The sequence below is a fragment of the Solanum pennellii genome, chromosome 11 (assembly GCF_001406875.1).
Source record: "Solanum pennellii chromosome 11, SPENNV200".
In the NCBI taxonomy this organism is placed as follows: domain Eukaryota; kingdom Viridiplantae; phylum Streptophyta; class Magnoliopsida; order Solanales; family Solanaceae; genus Solanum; species Solanum pennellii.
Window position 1 is genome coordinate 64,412,435 of NC_028647.1, and position 17,433 is coordinate 64,429,867.

Sequence of the window (17,433 nt, forward strand, 5' to 3'; positions counted from 1 at the left end):
AATTTCTACGCAGCTCATTATAAACGGACCTACCTTATCATGAATATGAACTCTACATTCTTAAAAAATTCTTGTTTTTTTTAAAAAATAAATCATTCTTGATAAATGTTATTGTTGAATTTTGAATTTAACAGAAACGGATTCATTGTTTGAATGATACATTACAATGTTTATCTTGTTTTGTATAGCTGGCTATTGTAGAAAGGAATTGTTGAAGTGGATATCTCCTCAAGATGTAAGCTGAATATATTTCAAAATACCAAAAGTTCCCTAAGTAACAATAATTAAAATAGGAATAGTCAAATTTCACATATCTTTTCATTTTCTCTATCCTAGTGAAAAATTAACATTAACTGTGATGACATATTCTTATCTCATAACATTGGATGTGGATGGAATGCTAAACAACTTTCTTATGAATAGCAGTATACATGGCTCTTAGTTAAACAGCTCAGTTGTTTTGAGGGAAACAAAAGCATTAATTATACTGGAAGTGTGTGTCTCTAGATATGCTGTTCACACATTCTATTGAAGAAGTTCAAGTGTTTTTCTGATGCATTAACTGTACCTAGAAGGATGAGATCAGTATTTTTTGGGATAAAAAACCATTAAGTCCCCATGCTATTCTTTTCAAATATCATGTATAAATAGGGATACTTTGAGTTCATGTGGGTCATCAAGAGTTACATTTAACATATACTAAACCTTGCCAACAATGACATCCCAACAAGTCAGCAATGAGTCTTCTTCCAGTGATCTGAAACATCCTGAAGTGGTAGAGCCACAAGCAATTGTAGTACATGCACCTATTGTTTTATCGTTCAACGATATGATTCGACCACTCCTTGATTGTGTGGACAAACTTAGGCACCTCAATACTATACAGGAAGACATTAAGCTGCCTAGCAAATTCAAGCTTGGACACCTCAACATCATGCAGGATGGCATTCAGCTGCCTACCATTGTGGTGATTGGTGATCAGTCTTCCGGGAAGTCCAGCGTGCTTGAATCACTTGTTGGAATTAGTCTTCCTAGAGGGGAAGGCATTTGCACTAGAGTGCCTCTCATCATAAAGCTCCAGAATCATAGTGAGACAGAGGTTTACTTGGAGTACAATGAAAAATCAGTTCCAACTGATGAATTTAACGTAGCGGAGGCCATTACTCTTGCAACTAATGAGATTGCTGGACATGGTAAGGGAATATCCAACATCCCTTTAACACTCATAGTGAAAAAGAATGGTGTTCCTGACTTGACTATGGTGGATTTGCCTGGAATACCTACGGTCCCGGTTCATGGAAAATCAACTGATACTTTTGAACAAATTTCAGAAATTTTTATGAAATATATAACACCAGAGGAAAGCATAATTGTGAATGTTTTATCAGCCACTGTTGATTTTTCTACTTGTGAATGCTTTAAGATGTCCAAAAAAGTGGACAAAACTGGGGAAAGGACTCTAATAGTTGTGACAAAGGTAGATATAGCTCCTGAAGGGCTGCTTGAGAAAGTTACTACAAATGACATGAATGTTGGACTTGGCTATGTATGTGTTAAGAATCGTATCGTGAACGAGACTTATGAAGAAGCGCTTAGTGAGGAAGCAAGTCTTTTTGAAACTCATGCACTGTTATCCAAGATGGACAAGTCTATGGTTAGCATTCCTGTTCTGGCACATAAGTTGGTGCAAATTCAAGCAAACATTATTTCCAAGTGCTTTCTTGATATTGAGAAGAACATCAACGACAAACTCGCAGTAAATGTTGCTGCTCTCAACGAGTTGCCACAGCATTCGGGTTCTGTAGCTGAAGCTTTGGCTACATTCATGCGCATTCAGAGTTTGGCTATTGAGTCTCTGAAGAAAATTTTTCTTGGAGTAGAGTCTAATGAGTACACTGAAGATTTTGAAAAGCAATGTGCTGATAAATGGTCTAAGTTGATTGATCTTGAATTCAAACAATTCTCTGCTAAGCTAAGTTCAACATATCCTGATGAGAAGGTAGACAACTTGTTCATGGAGTTCATGTTTTTAGATGAAGCACAAAAGACTGGATCACCCGATTTCCTGGATGTTTTGAAGAAGAAAGTCAGAGAAATTTCTGTAACTACAGAGGAGTTTGTTGGAAAATTGTGGAACTATATAGAAGGAGTTGTCATCAAAGCTTTGATGCATCATTCTGATAGTTCCCTGGAACTTCAGCATTTCATTAAGAGGGCAGTGCAAAATTTCATTGCCAGGAGGAAGGATAAATCGGTTAATGGGATACGAGAAATCATTGGGATGGATAGGCTGACTGACATCACTAGTAGTACTGATTATGTAGCTACTTATAGAAGTCTCATCGCTCAAAAAAGGAATTTTGTGAAGTACTGCCAATATTCCAAAGGATCGAAAATAAACATCGATGGATTTGGAGTAATAGATGTTTGGTTTATAAGGCGTCAGCCTAAAGATCTTGTGCAGCAAGCTTTTGAATTGAAGATGACAATGGCTGCATACTGGAAAACTGTGTTCAGTCCTCAAAAGTTGGATGACAATGAGATCGAGGTGGAAATTGTGAATGATCGAATGGCAACTTTGCATGTGAGGTCCTTTGCATACTGGAAATTTACTTTGGGTCTTGAAAAGTTTGTTGATGAGATTAATGATGAGGTTGTTGGTGATCTAATAGCATCCCATGGTGGTGGACATGAGAGTTCCCTGCAAGAATCATTGTCTGCTGAGATGTGCTTTAGGCTCAAAAAGAGTGTGAAGTTGCTTCAAGAGTTAAAAGAGATGGTGGCGAAGATTATGGAGTACAGTCTTGGTTCATCATGTTAGTTCAGAACAGGCTTAGACTAGTGTTTGATGATTTGCCCTGCATCTCTCCTTGTCGTTGAGCCCTGCTTTTCTTCTTTCATCGCGTTTATCTATCTACCTAGTTCTCTTTATCGAATTTACAGCTACCTGTCCTCTTTTAGCTTCTTATCTACATGGTACTGTGTCATGATTCTGCAGATGTTTGTTTAATCAAAATTTTGAAAATGGATGTCTTTCATTTGTTGTGCTGTTTGAGATAACGATGATATCTAGGTCAACTTTTGTACACCTCACGTATTCCAACAGATACATGCTATACCTCTCATATCGATACGTTTGCTACTCTTCATCTACTTATGCACCCGTATCAAACATCATAACGAGAACAACCAAATGATGAGCATGGCAAGTATGGTGAAAACAAAAAACTGCACCTTACTCTTCAGGCAGTTCTGAATAGTGTATGTCAACTTCATCTGTATTCTGTAACTAGTTTCAGCACACGTGCGTTGCACGTGTATCCTATGTTAATTTTTTTTTTTATATTTCATTATAACAATTAGAATTCTACGTGTACATGCATGTAACGAATAACAAAATCCAACAATTACAAATAAAATTATAAAATTGTGACAAAAACATCAGATGAAGAATCTTATTTTAATGTATAAAATTTATCAACAAACTGTAAATTTAGAACTTTAGATAGTAACAAAAGATTAACTTTAGCCTAAATAAAAATACAATTAAAACAATCAAAAATTTATGGAAAATCAAATTAAAGAATTTTAATCACAATAACATCAAACGAGGAATCTTATTTTAATGTATAAAATTTATCAACAACTGTAAATATAGAACTTTAGATACTAATAGCCAATTTGCATTATATATAGTCACAAAAGATTAACTTTAGCCTAAATAAAAATACAATTAAAATAATCAGAAATTTATGGAAAATCAAATTAAAGAAGTTTATAGAGAGAAAACACATACAAAATAAACAAAGAAAAAAACATGCGACAACATACACATTCTTTTGAAGACTTTAATCATATAACAATGCAAATCTTTAGTGGGCAACTGGGCATTGATTATGGTCTTTATATATTGATTTAACTCAATGATCTCATAATAACCAAAAATTTTAATATTTAGTGTGGCATGTAGAATGATTACTATTTATAAATAAATATTTTATAATATTTTAATTTAACACAGAATAAAATGATAATCTAATTTTATACTTTATTATTTAAATCTTTTTTTACCCTTCAACCAAAAACAACCTCCATAGGGAAAAAAATAGACAAATACAATGAGAACTTATCAAACAATGTAATATAACACCAAAAGATTGAAGAGAAGGCACCATATCAGAAAGAAAATTGATGCATTTGGATTGTATTATATATAGCCAAAAAGAACATATACAATGAAATTAATTTTATACAGTGACTATTAATTAAAGAAATATAATTTTTTTTATGAACAACATATCTCAAAATTGTAGTCCACCTTACTTTTTTTTTCCTATTAATATATCAACATATCATCTAAATATAACAAAAAATCATTTAATATAGAAGGAAGAATCATAATTAACAAAACTAAAACGGGAAGAACAAGGAAAAAATTGTAATCTAAATCGTGACTTACTCTTTCAATAGATTTATTGTACGTTCATCTAAATGTTAACATAGCATTTTCAAATGTATTAGAACCATACTGTGCCATCATATAGTTTCATGCAATAGAGAAGACCAAGAAAATTTTTGAAAAAAAGGTTAGAATATGAATTCTTGTGCTTTTGAGTGTTCTTGATTTGTGTTGTTATTTTCTTTCTCTATGTCTTAAATATCTATACATTTCAATAATATGTGGAAGATGAAAATAATTCAAGTTAATTAAAAAGAGTGAAGTAACATATGAAAGTTCAAAAAAGTGATCTTTTCATTTACAATATTCATTGTAATTAATGTAAGTTAATTAAAAAGAGTGAAGTAACATATGAAAGTTCAAAAAAGTGATCTTTCATTTACAATATTCATTGTAATTAATGTAAGTTAAGTAGTGCCATCAAAATTTAAAACTGAAAAAACCTTTCAACTTCAGTAATTAAGTGATGCATGAATAAATAGGAGTAATAGAAAGACTTTAGGAATCTTATCATTGTTTTTCTAAATATATCATTGTGTAATTAAAATATTTATATTTAATTAAATAATAAATTAAATCTTAATTTAATAAAAGGGCAAAATGGTAATTCAACTTTTCACTATAGAGCTTCCCACTTATAATGATATATGATGTACCAAATTTAGTAGTCCATTGTTGTTAAAGAAACATCTTCTAAAACTAGGTGCACGAAAATACCTGTTACCTCTCACTGGTATTTGACTGTGTTACTCTGATATCAAGGCTTAAGCAAAAAGCTACCATTTGAACCCTGTCTCTAAGGTTTACACAAAGTTCATCGATCAGTAGTCACCGCCTTGACTGTTCACACTGCTAGTATAAAAAAAAATAGGGCAGTTCGATGCACTAAACTCCAGGGAAGGACCGGACCACAAGGGTCTATTATACGCGTCTAGTCTTACCCTGCATGTTTCCACAACATGAATCGTGACCTCCTGGTCTCACATGGCAGCAACTTAACCAATTACACCAAGATTCTCCTTCTCACACTGCATGGCAACAATGTGTGTTTTTATGGGGAAAAAAGGGATTTACAGTATTTCTTCTGCAAGCCAAAAGAAAAATCCAAGATTGAAGAGCATTTCTTCCATAAGGCAAAAGAAGACAAGATGCAGTATGCAATATGAAGCAATGAGATTTCTTTCACCACAATATCTCAGGAAAAAAACAATAGAATTAGACTGATTGTGTCACCCAAAAGAGTACATTATACACCCAATAAGTTAGAAACGACAACCGGGAGAGAGATGCCATGAAAGTTGGGTTGACTGATTATTAGTTCTAGTTATTCCCGGAAGAGTATGGAGATTCTGCTGATCAGAAACATCTCCGCTGATGATCTAGCCCCTTCATCAAAACAGAGGTCCAAAATGACAAAGCTGAATTCAGGACATTGAAATGTCTATTACCAATGTTTTCTCCACACTTCTACCTCATGCTCCGTATTTAGGAGCCTTCCAGAGCTTGAATGCCACTTCATGTAGAAATCTATCAGTTGGAATCACAAGGTTTGCACCATGCTGATTGAAAGATGAGAGCGCAAAATATTAGTAGGAACAGAAATATCCATGGTAGCAGACAATAACTCTAGTGACGACAGTAAATTTTGAAGGCATTTTATGTAATAGAAACACAAGAGTAGAGATCAAGCGCAAAATCAAGAATAACTTGATAAATCAGGAGAAATTCTAAGTGTTGAAAATGCCTAGTGCTTTAAAAGGAATACAAGTATAGAAGAGCATGAATCATTCTCCTTAGTTGTGTCAGCATATTTCTGAGCAATGAAAGGAACCTGTTTGAATACCTCTTTGAAATCCTCGTATGAATATGCTTCTGCCATATCCTTTCGAGTGACAGCATTCTGCCACTGGGCCACTAATATGGGGCAATGCTGCCTGTTAACGAATACATCAGACACCATCATGCATGGATGATATATAATGGAAGTGGAAAAATCGCACTAACCTAACATTCGGTCGTGGTTTTCCTTCTTTAATTGTATAACTTTGACGAGGGAAAATAAGAGAGAGTTTAGAGTTATTCTCTTGTCTACTATCAGCAATAGAAAACGTGGAATCATCAGACTCACGAACAGCACCATAGCTCAACAGAACTGACATGTGCAACCTAGAACCTACTTCCGTTCCAGGATGTGCCATTTGCACCAAGTTACCAACCAACCGATTGACAAGATCCAAGTCTTTGAGGCAATTTGTCGTTTGACCAGCTCCAACATGAAGAATAACCAAATCAAATTGGCTCGACTCTAAGGTCTTCCCCTCTTGAAACCCCAGCAACTTGAACAATTCAGAGGCTAAGGCAGATGAATCGACCTGGTTATTAATGTTACTAATTACCTCATTGAGCTCTAAGACGGTGAAGCCAAGCTTATTGCAGAAACTCTTCAGTCTTAAATTTTCAGTGATGACAGCAGCTTTCATCCCCATAAACCTGAACGAGAACTTTTTTAGATAGGGCCTTCTCAACAATGTAAATAATATCATATCGATGGAAGTTCAACATGTAAAACAGGAATAGACTTACCTCTCTGATATGGTTGCTGCTACATGCTTCTCCTGAGATTGAGTTTCAGAAGATTCTTCCCCATTCTTAAGAACAGAGGAAGTATTTTAGCATAATCTATGTTAATTAAGCAAAGAAAGAAATATGTCTTTAGCAATTACTATAAACAGAGAATTGCATCTCACCAGGGCAAGATAAGCTTCACTTGCATCCACTAGCTCAGCAAATTCTCTGACAATTCTTGCATCTTCGGTTTCTGCAATCTAATCCCCAGTTAAATTCCAAAGTGACAGATAACAACAATATACCGAGTGTAATCTCACAAGTGGCGCCGGGGGAGGGTGGTGTGTATGTAGGAGGCTGTTTTCGATAGACTCTCAGCTCAAATAAAGCACATCAGAAAATGAGTATAGTATGTAAAACAAATACAGTAGCGAAGACTGAAAACAATGAAGAAAAGAACAATAGTAACAACAAATAATACGATAACTGAAGCCAAAATGACAAATAAGAAGTACAAAAATGTAATCAGACTCCCAGCATGAACAGTAAAGTAATAACAATCTGTGCACTGTCCATCAAAACTATTTATTAAAATTTAGAAACTCACCATGCTTTCTTATTAATATAAGTACTCATCCACCCTAACACTAACCAACTGTAGGCATAGCATAACAAGAAAAATCATAGGCACCAGGCTATAAAGTTGAATTTATGGGATGGCAAACCCTTCAATTTTAATTGGTTATGATACATCCCACATGTCATCAATAATATTTAACATATTCTGTAAATTCCACTCTTTAGAGAAGTCTTATTGTAATCTAGAGGGTAAAGTGGGTGTAGGAAGGATATATATCAGCTGCCTCATAAAAGTGATCAAGGAAACATAACATCCTCCTATCTAGTTACACAATATATATTTGTTCTCAAGTGCTCGATCGTCTAGGATGGCTATGTATTCCACAAATAATAATTTCATTCTCAGCTAGTGGTTGAGAAAAGAAGGTGCACCAGTTCCTTGGAGTCAACTGCCTTTATGACTTTTCGATTTCTACAAGTGCCTGATTGGCTTCCTTAACAGTGCAAATGAAGAATATTACAAGGCCTTCCGTTAGCAAGTCTAAGAAATGATCTACCAGTTTGATATGATACATAGAAGTTTTGAATCATAGAGATGGAAGGTGCAAACTTTTGGCTCTCCATTTTTTTGGAGTTGGGCTGTTTCATGATTAGAAAACAAAAAATGCCAGATATGATTGTCTTTCGATGTTACTGATTCAAGCATTACCAACCAAGCAGATAAATTTAACGATAACTGATCAAGATCAAAGAAAAACAAATATTACTAACTCAACTCACAGTATATTTAAGCAATTAAGAAAGTATATATTCAATCAAACTTAGTCGGCTAGATGAATGCCCTGCATCTATTCCATTCCATCCGGTCCATTTCATTCCAACACTAATCAATTCGTCTTTCAACACAATTTAGGAGTTCTTATCTATAGGTTCTCTAACTAGACTAAAAAAGGCTCCTCACAGACACCAGTAAAATGTACCTGTAAAAACAAAAACTAATCTCAACTAGTCAGCATTGCCTATATGGATCCTTTACTACATTACCAAACAAACAAAAGACATTTAACTATCACCAAAACGAGATTAATTAACTTCTTTTTCTTTATTGGCACGAGATTAATTGACTTATAACTCAATTCACAGAATATTACATGCTATTTAGATATGCATCTAGTATTCATTATCAAGTAACAAAAACTTCCATATGCAGATGGATCAAAGACTATTCAAAACCATGCAATTTCAACAAACTCCAATATCAAAGATGAAAAACAGTATAACCCCAGATAGAAAATATCAAAAAGAAACAATCTTGAAGTTACCAAACTAAAAAAAGACTCTTTAGCAAAAGTTGGACATAATGTAAGTGCAACATGGATGTTTTCAGTACTTTAAAAGGCATCATAACCCCACATCAAATTTATCAAAAAAGAAACATTTTTGGGATTAATAACAGGTAAAAAGAAACAAAAAAAAAAACTAAAGTAGGAGACTGAAGAAGAAACAAGAAACCACATCAAACAATCCTAATTCTTGCATATGCAAACTGATTTCTACTAAACAAACATGCAATTTACACAAACCCAAATGATCAAATATGAAAAATAGCATAACCCCACATAAAATTTATCAAAAAAGGAACAATTTTGGGATTAAAAATATCAGACAAAGACCTGAAGGAGGAGAGTTAGGAAGAGACAAAAAGCCACAGCAAGCTCGAGAAGTAAAAGAATGGAGGTGGGTATGAGACGGGTCAATGGATCGGGCTAACCCGTCACCGTACAATACCAGTGCTCTGCTAGGCTTATCTGCCATAATCAATCAAATGTATTGGAATTGATGATAATGAAGAAGAGAGATGGATTGCTTGTTGATTATACTGAATAAAGTTTGCAACTTTGGGAGAAAGAATCTAACTTTTCCTCCTTTTTTTTTTAAAGAATATTGTTTAATTTAGTGTGTTTTAGATTGAATTATTTTAAATATTTTTTTCCGAAAAGACGAAAAGTATTTTTAAATTTAAAATGACAAAAGTGAAATATTGATTCTTTTTAGCTTCTAAAGCTAGTTTTAAGAAGTTAATCCAAACACTTTTTAAGTTTATTTTAGTATCGTAATAATATATTTTATTTATATTTAGGGAATATAAAGTAGAGTAGATTTTGTGTAAATCTCGCATACATGTTTGAGCTGGTAAAAACATTATGTGTATAGTGTGTTTTTATTTTAATATTTGATGTCGAAGTAATTTTAATAATTGAAAAATCTTAAATTGTATATATTAGTATAGTTAATTGAACGTTTGTATATACTGTATACAACATGATCATATGCATTGAGTTATCGATTTAACGAGTTTTTAAGCGACAAAAAAATCAAAATTATTTAAGTTTTTTAAAAAAAACTTTGAATTTATGTGTCAATGAAGAATTTTTACCTTCATATGAGAAACAAACTTATGATACATACTCTTAATCAATGGTTATGCTTCAATTGTCATATATGGTCAAATATAAAGTGTAAAATTGATTACTTATACAATCGAATGTATCATATATATGTACAAGTAAAATGTAAATATATGTATCAGAAGTCTATTTCTGAAACAAATGTGATACATACAATATTCACGTATTAGAAATAGACTTTGATGTACGCAATTGTATCAACAATTACAATAATTAATTCGTTGAAATACAATCAAAACAAAAGAATGTATACAGAATCATATAACTAGTATATAGAATACATAGATTCCAGTGAAATTGTATGTATTGATACAATTGGATCGAGCAAACATACATAGTATGCCCAACGAAATTGTATGTTATAATACAACTAGATTAAGCAAACAGATACAACTTCATAATAATAGCTAATGAACAAATACTACTCCAAAACTATAGGTATGAATAAAGAATAGACAAACTATAGCTACTAATAGCAATTACGAAATAATTATGTTCTAAACTACAATTATTTATAAATTTTACTCCGAAGGAAAAACTTGAAATTATTTACAAACTAAAATCTATAATCAAATCCTTTCTAGCCTAATAATAATCAAATAAAGGCCCAAATATGAAATATAAAGGACCAATAGATTGGGGATCCCAACCCTAACCTCGATCAACGCCTAATTTAAGACTCTAACTCGGACCATGACTTGAACAAAATAGAAAGAAAAGTACAATCTTAACTCTATTTTGTAAGATAAAGTTTATATTCAATAGATTATTTGCTCAAAGAAAAATAACTTGCATAAAAAGTGAAAAATGAAAAGAGACAACAAAGCATCAATGAACAAAGAAAGTTCAACAACATATACTACTACACATTTCAAGAAAAATAAACTACAACAATACCACATCAAATGCATTCCACGAGGCTCGAAGAAGGTAATGTATACACATATCTTATATTTTACTTAAAAGAAATGAGAGGTTATTTTCAGCAGACCTTCGATTCAAATCAAATGAAAAGGATTACAACAAAAAATAAGTAGGAAAAGAAAAAAAAAACTACCTGATGCATGAATCCTAATACGAGCATTACAAGAACATTGAACTGTCATTTTATCTTATATCCTTATTATCGACCTCATTGCCTTCTTGTCTAAGATTATAATTTCAATTCGCTAAAACTATGTCATATCTTATCTAATAATGTCTACGATGGACGATTATTTATGTCAATTCTTTTTGTAAAAAAATCAGCTAAGGGCCCAAATGTGAAACCCAATGGGAAATAGCGAAACTTACATAAATATACTATAATAAAAAAATATTTATCATTTATAACAACAAATATTTCTTTTTCACTTGATCACTTTTAATTTATTTATAATACAAGTTTAATTCATATTACAAAGAACAATTTTTATTCACATATAATACAAATTTTAATGATAAATCAATTCATTTATCACACATTTTAATACTCTTTTAATACAATGTGTCAAACTTTTACCAAACAAACATAAAAAATTTTAAAAAATAATTATAATTCATATATAATTCAAATATATTGTATATATAATTCACTTTTAATACATATTGCAGATTTAACATAGTATTATTATAAATGATAATAAATAAAAAACATTACTAAAATCAATAATTATTTATTAAAATGAATCAATTCACGTAATTTTTCACCCTCTCAAGCCCACGGGATAAATAGACCACCGGGTTATATCCATCTACAACCGGGTATCGATCTTCACTGGTAACCGTTGGATTAGTTCCACGTGTCCTGATCTGTATCATTCAATAAATTAATACTGTGTATGTATTTCTCAGACCAATCGCCGCCTCTTTCATTGTTCTTCTCTTTGGAATTCTCCAGAAGCCGGAGTTTCACCGGAGAATCAGAAATGGCGTTTATAGCTCGAAATGCGAAACTACTCACAGGAACGGCGCCGTTCCTTCAAAGGGCGGCGACGATCCACACGACACTTCCATCTCTCTCGCAGCAACCTGCCTCTTCTCCGGCCACTTACGGTGGAGCACAGCCTCCGTCCATGAATACACCAGCAGGGATATCTAAACCGGCTGAGTATGTGATATCTAAGGTCGACGATCTGATGAATTGGGCTCGTCGTGGGTCCATTTGGCCCATGACTTTTGGATTGGCTTGTTGCGCTGTGGAAATGATGCACGCCGGAGCTGCACGTTACGATTTTGATCGATTCGGTATTATTTTCAGACCTAGCCCTAGGCAATCCGATGTTATGATTGTTGCTGGTACACTTACCAACAAAATGGCCCCTGCTCTTCGCAAGTATGTATAGATTCTAACTATTAGCCCTCTTTTAATGTTTATCCCATACATCTGTCTACGAAGTATATGTTTGTCTATATTTGGATCCTATTTTTCCTGTAGAATTGGATTTGCTATAAGCACATTTAGGGAAATCTGATAGCCAACAATTTTTTTGTATTTTTGTGAGAACAATGGATTATGTCTTGGTTTTATGAGAATCTATTTCATTCTGCTTTGTTGGTATGCTTTCCCCCCGGTGCAACAAGCTGAGGATAACATGAGGTTATTCAATTCGCTTCATTTAATCTGATTATTTGGATGTTGTTTTCTTCTCTGGCATAGTCTCCCACTCTTCCTTTTTGTATGAAGGTTGGGCATATTGTTATTTAGAACTGGTCTTTTGGTGGAGTGATGGACTTTAGTGTGGTAATAGAAAAACAGAGGTTGTGGAGCGTAGCTATAGCGTATAGGGTAATAATGTGAGATTTGGAGAAAACTTTGTCCTGCTTTGGATGTTGTTGGTAGAATGCTTTAGTAGGACTCAGAATGAATATAGCTTACAGGAGCAGCACAGATCATCACCAAGTGGGATGACAATCAAAATAATCTAGTATATGATATAATGCAACATGTGGTTTGCCGGGATTCTTTAAAGTTTTGCTTTTAACGTTCTCTAAGGGACCGTAATTAAAGAACATGTGATTTTTTTGTGGAAACATACTTAAGAATTTTTCTTCAATTATTCAACACACAAAAATGTTGAGATCATCACACTGCATCTTTTAATGAGTGATGATGTTAATTATCGAAAAATGAGTCTTCCCCTATTTAAAATTCTTGTTGGTTAAATAAGGTGTCAAAGGTGAGCATTTAAATTTGTGTTCCAAGTGAGTAGCGTATTTGTTATCGCAATGAGAAATTTGCAGATTGTTAGATAGTTAGCCATCCAATAAAGCTCAGGCCCCACATATGGGATTACATTTGGTATATTATGGTTTTTGTAACCATTCAATATAACAAAGACAAGCATTTGCACAACATTACCAACATCTTTTGTGTTGGTGTAATGAGTAATGACTATAGCCTGCCCTCTCAATAGTGGTGTCTTTTTGTTTTGCAATGGTCAGCTAAAATAGTCATTTGATTATTCATATTGATTAAAAAGACATGTATATATATTCTTTGGATTGTTTATTTCCTTAAGTCGCTAGTTTTTGTTGGTATTAATGTGTCATATTAGTCTAAAACAACAACATGCCCTGTGCAATCCCGTAAGTGGAGTCTGGAGATGTAGAGTGTATAAAGATTTACCCACAAGGTAGAGAAGCTATTTTCGAAAGATCTTTAGCTCAAGTACAACAAATCAAAGTAGTTATGAAAAAAATACGACTTTGAGGGAAGCATGTCAATTAATAAGGAAAGCATTCAACAAAAAGAACAGAAAAAACGACGAAATAATGCGGTAAAACTGAAACATAATAGATAAGTGTGGGTAGCGGATATCAAAAGCAAGAGATTACATGTCTATGACTAATACTACAGTAGACATGTGCTACCCCACTCCTTTTTTTTTATGAAGTATGTAGATTTATTTCAAGGCACCAAGAAGATGCAAGCTTTACAAGGATAGATCAGTTAAGCTTAAAAAAATAATAATTTGTAGCCTCTTTCTAAGATATAGAGCCCAAGAGAAGTCCTAAATTATTTACAGGTGTCAGTTTGGACCAACTAAAAAGGCTAACTATACATCTGCCTAGCAAAAGATCTTCTAGAAGTTAAAATTTCATCAAAACATCTTTTGTTCCTCTCTGTCCATAAACACCAAAAATAGCACCAGGGATCATCATCGACATGTGCTACCACACTTCCATCAAGCCTAATCCAGTCGAAGAGAGAGACAGACAGAACTCAACATCTTTTGTTGTTGGAAGGTGGCAGGTATACTTCATAATTTTCAATGGAAGTGTTCTCTTTCTCCTTTGCATAAGTCCAAATAAACTGGAAAATATATTAAATATATGACCAGACGCCTACTAAGCATCTGATAGGAATATTTGAAAGAGAATCTTTAAGAGTTGTGTCATAGCCACCATACTTGTCATCATTCTGCTTTACTTCAGTGAATCTATTGGTGTGTTATAGAAATCAACAATTTCTAGTGATCTCTCAATCATTCAATAGTCTCCTATAATTCAACCATGGAATAGACCAAACTTCATTAATAATTGCCTTCTATTGCTAATTTATAGTGAAAATATCCAGATATATTGTATTCAAAGCACCCTGTTCCAATCAGTTGTCCTCCCAGATAGATGTGTGCAGCCCATCTCTGGCTCCATAGCTGATTTTGTTGCTGAAAATTTGCCAAAGAATTCTAATAGCCTTCCAAACACTTACTCCATAAGCTCATATGCAGTGATCTCTTCTTTTGTTTTTTAGGGGCCTTCCTCACCATATGTATCCTTAATTACTATCCTTCATAGTGAATGTTCTTCATTTGTGCATCTTCAAAGCCATTTCATGAGAAGGCTTATTTCAAAAAAAAAATAAAATGAGAAGGCTTTGAGTTTGTTTTCTCATATTTTTTTATCTCCTAGCATTCATGCTACTTGCGTAGAGTAACAACTTTCCATTTGGCTAAAGGGAACCCTTTACTTTCTATGTTTTATTGCCATAGAAAGTCCGCCCTTAAGGTATTTATCCATTTCTCTTCCCTATTTTTGGAGTGATGGGAAACAAAGACGTCATGTAGGTTGGGAGACCTCCAATGCACTATTGATAAATTACTAATCTGCATCCTTGGGAAAGTATTGGCTTTTCCACCTAGGTAGCCTCTTTTCACATATCTACAACACCTCATTCCTACAAGAATTCCAACAATTAGCTGAATATGTTAGACTTCATTAATTGGGATAAATTGAACTTCTCCTCCGGCATCTAATGTGAAGCCTAGATATCCCTTCAAAGCTCTATTTCTACATCACAAAAAATAATAGCATCATTTGCATATAGAGGTGGGTGATCTCCGTGCTCCCTCTTAGGTTTTTGAAGCCAGTTATTTTCTTGTTCAATGATATTTTAGGACCAACAATCATGTTGAATTCTGGTTTCCAGGTCTCTTATTTAGTAACAAGCTGCTGATAGAACCGTACTTTCTCTCTGTTTATTGTGGTTGGATCCTTTGGTGTTGCTGCTGATTGTGCTATCCATCTGACGTGATTTTCTTTTTACCTAAAAAGTCAAAAGTGTTATAATTTTTAAGGAACGCCGTCGAGTGATTTTAACGGCTTATATATAATCAAACAGAAGTGATCCATGTTCAAAACTATCTGGACCCTACTTGTACTCGAACAATTATCAAATAATTTGTTGAAATTTCGCACTCACTACGTTGAGCGTTACTATTTCTGCTATTCTGATCTTTTACTTGCTCATTCTCTTCATTGTCAGTTTTCTTTTAGACCTCTGAATTTAGCATTCTAAAGTTGATCACCTTTCCTTATTTGATCAACTATTACACCTAAATTCTCCAAAGTTCTTTTACTTTATTCCGCTGCAGGTGCGTCTCTAGTGTGTTTAGCCTGAATCTTATAGTCGTACACTTTCTAGATTTTCTTCTATGCTTGCAAGGAAATCTTGTATTCAGCTAGGGCTTCTCTTCACAAAAATAAAAAAAAAGGTTCGGAGGAGGATGGTAATTAATTGCTCTAATGTAAGGGGGTAACCTTTTGTTTTAACGAGTCAACATATTAAGCCATATTGCTCCTTTTTTTCCTATTGCAGGGTCTATGATCAAATGCCTGAGCCAAGGTGGGTCATCTCCATGGGGAGCTGTGCAAATGGTGGAGGGTACTACCATTACTCGTATGCTGTTGTGCGAGGCTGTGACAGGATCGTCCCTGTTGACATTTATGTTCCAGGTTGCCCACCTACTGCCGAGGCTCTTCTGTACGGAATTCTTCAACTGCAGAAGAAGATAAATAGGCGCAAGGATTTGCTTATGTGGTGGACCCAATAAGAGCCTTGTTTTTACGTTTTCCATCGATCTGTATGGAAATAAACGTTTGGCGAAGTACCATCCAAGGAAGAGAGATCTTCTTGTTTTTCTTTTGGGTGCATTTTATGGATCTCTCTGCTGGACCTTCTATGTTTCTTTTGTATGTTAATCTGATATTTAGTGGGGCTGTATAAGCTTAAGTTGGTATATTTCAATAAAGCTGCTGTGCATCCTCTAAAACTGGGGAATGGATTTAGATATTTTGACTGTGAAGTGTAATTCATAGATTGAGAAATCTTGTGCATCTAACCATATATTATTATAAGTGGGAAGATTCAAACTACAGAGTTGAATTATAATTTCGTCTCTCTGTTAAATTAATAAATGAGTAGATATATATTGCTTTTAGTAGTAATCATAAATTTCATAATGGAAGAATTTGATAAGTTATAATATGGAAATTCATTCATCACTTTAGTTTAGAAATCATTTAGCTTTTAATTGTGATCATAAATCTCATAACGAAAGAATTTGAAAAGTTATGATATGGAAAGTAGAAAGCAATTTCATAATTAAAATTTGAACTTAAAGGGTTATTTTTTAATGTATTTAACAATTAACTTACAAAGATGGAAGCTCACAATGGCAAACTAAATTAGGGAAATAGCGCAATCCAACATGAGAAGATAAGAGAGTTAGAAGTTGTAAGTGAGGATAATCGAAAAAATACTGAAATTGATAATTAAGAAGAAAAAATAGCAACAGAAAAAAAGAGTAACTCAATACATGTGTAGTATTAAACAATGAACGATTTCATGTTGATATGTTTTTAACAATAACAAAGTTTTCTTTTCAGAGTATAAAGACTTTTTGCAATATTTTCAACTTTTCGTTCTTGCGTTCTTTCTTCATTATAAAATTTTTCTTCCATCAAACATTTAGAATTGCATGGCTATTGGACTTGAAGTATAGATATCAATTTAGGGTATATATAGAAATTTTCTAATTGTGCATTTAATGACATACATTAATCATTTTTATTATTCATTTTTGCATATACAAATATATC

At 33.5% G+C, this 17,433-nt stretch overlaps 3 protein-coding genes across 3 annotated transcripts; 2 read left to right on the plus strand and 1 right to left on the minus strand.

Moving 5' to 3' along the window:
- The first annotated feature begins 58 nt into the window (after positions 1 to 58).
- LOC107004047 (dynamin-related protein 4C-like) lies at positions 59 to 3,022 on the plus strand. The gene has a single exon (XM_015202263.2). It carries the CDS (start codon positions 716 to 718, stop codon positions 2,819 to 2,821), a length of 2,106 nt encoding a protein of 701 aa, XP_015057749.1. The 5' UTR covers positions 59 to 715; the 3' UTR covers positions 2,822 to 3,022.
- Positions 3,023 to 5,610: 2,588 nt separating this feature from the next.
- LOC107003190 lies at positions 5,611 to 9,538 on the minus strand. Its single transcript, XM_015201472.2, has 6 exons — positions 9,277 to 9,538; positions 7,207 to 7,277; positions 7,043 to 7,107; positions 6,464 to 6,949; positions 6,303 to 6,393; positions 5,611 to 6,018 (listed from the first exon to the last, which is right to left on the minus strand). Exons 1-6 carry the CDS (start codon positions 9,416 to 9,418, stop codon positions 5,932 to 5,934), a joined length of 942 nt encoding a protein of 313 aa, XP_015056958.1. The 5' UTR covers positions 9,419 to 9,538; the 3' UTR covers positions 5,611 to 5,931.
- Positions 9,539 to 11,899: 2,361 nt separating this feature from the next.
- Positions 11,900 to 16,723, plus strand: LOC107004847 (NADH dehydrogenase [ubiquinone] iron-sulfur protein 7, mitochondrial). The gene is made up of 2 exons (XM_015203224.2): positions 11,900 to 12,385; positions 16,151 to 16,723. Exons 1-2 carry the CDS (start codon positions 11,979 to 11,981, stop codon positions 16,383 to 16,385), a joined length of 642 nt encoding a protein of 213 aa, XP_015058710.1. The 5' UTR covers positions 11,900 to 11,978; the 3' UTR covers positions 16,386 to 16,723.
- Positions 16,724 to 17,433: the final 710 nt, after the last annotated feature.

What these genes read in the sequence shown, in the direction of transcription:
- LOC107004047 (XM_015202263.2), top strand. Translation starts at nt 716, where the DNA reads ATGACATCCCAACAAGTCAGCAATGAGTCTTCTTCCAGTGATCTGAAA.
- LOC107003190 (XM_015201472.2), bottom strand. Translation starts at nt 9,418, where the DNA reads ATGGCAGATAAGCCTAGCAGAGCACTGGTATTGTACGGTGACGGGTTA. An exon ending in TCCTAACTCTCCTCCTTCAG is followed by an intron (nt 7,278 to 9,276) that starts GTCTTTGTCTGA and finishes ATTAGATTGCAG; the next exon opens with AAACCGAAGATGCAAGAATT. An exon ending in CATACGAGGATTTCAAAGAG is followed by an intron (nt 6,019 to 6,302) that starts GTATTCAAACAG and finishes TCTTTCAATCAG; the next exon opens with CATGGTGCAAACCTTGTGAT.
- LOC107004847 (XM_015203224.2), top strand. Translation starts at nt 11,979, where the DNA reads ATGGCGTTTATAGCTCGAAATGCGAAACTACTCACAGGAACGGCGCCG. An exon ending in ATGGCCCCTGCTCTTCGCAA is followed by an intron (nt 12,386 to 16,150) that starts GTATGTATAGAT and finishes TTCCTATTGCAG; the next exon opens with GGTCTATGATCAAATGCCTG.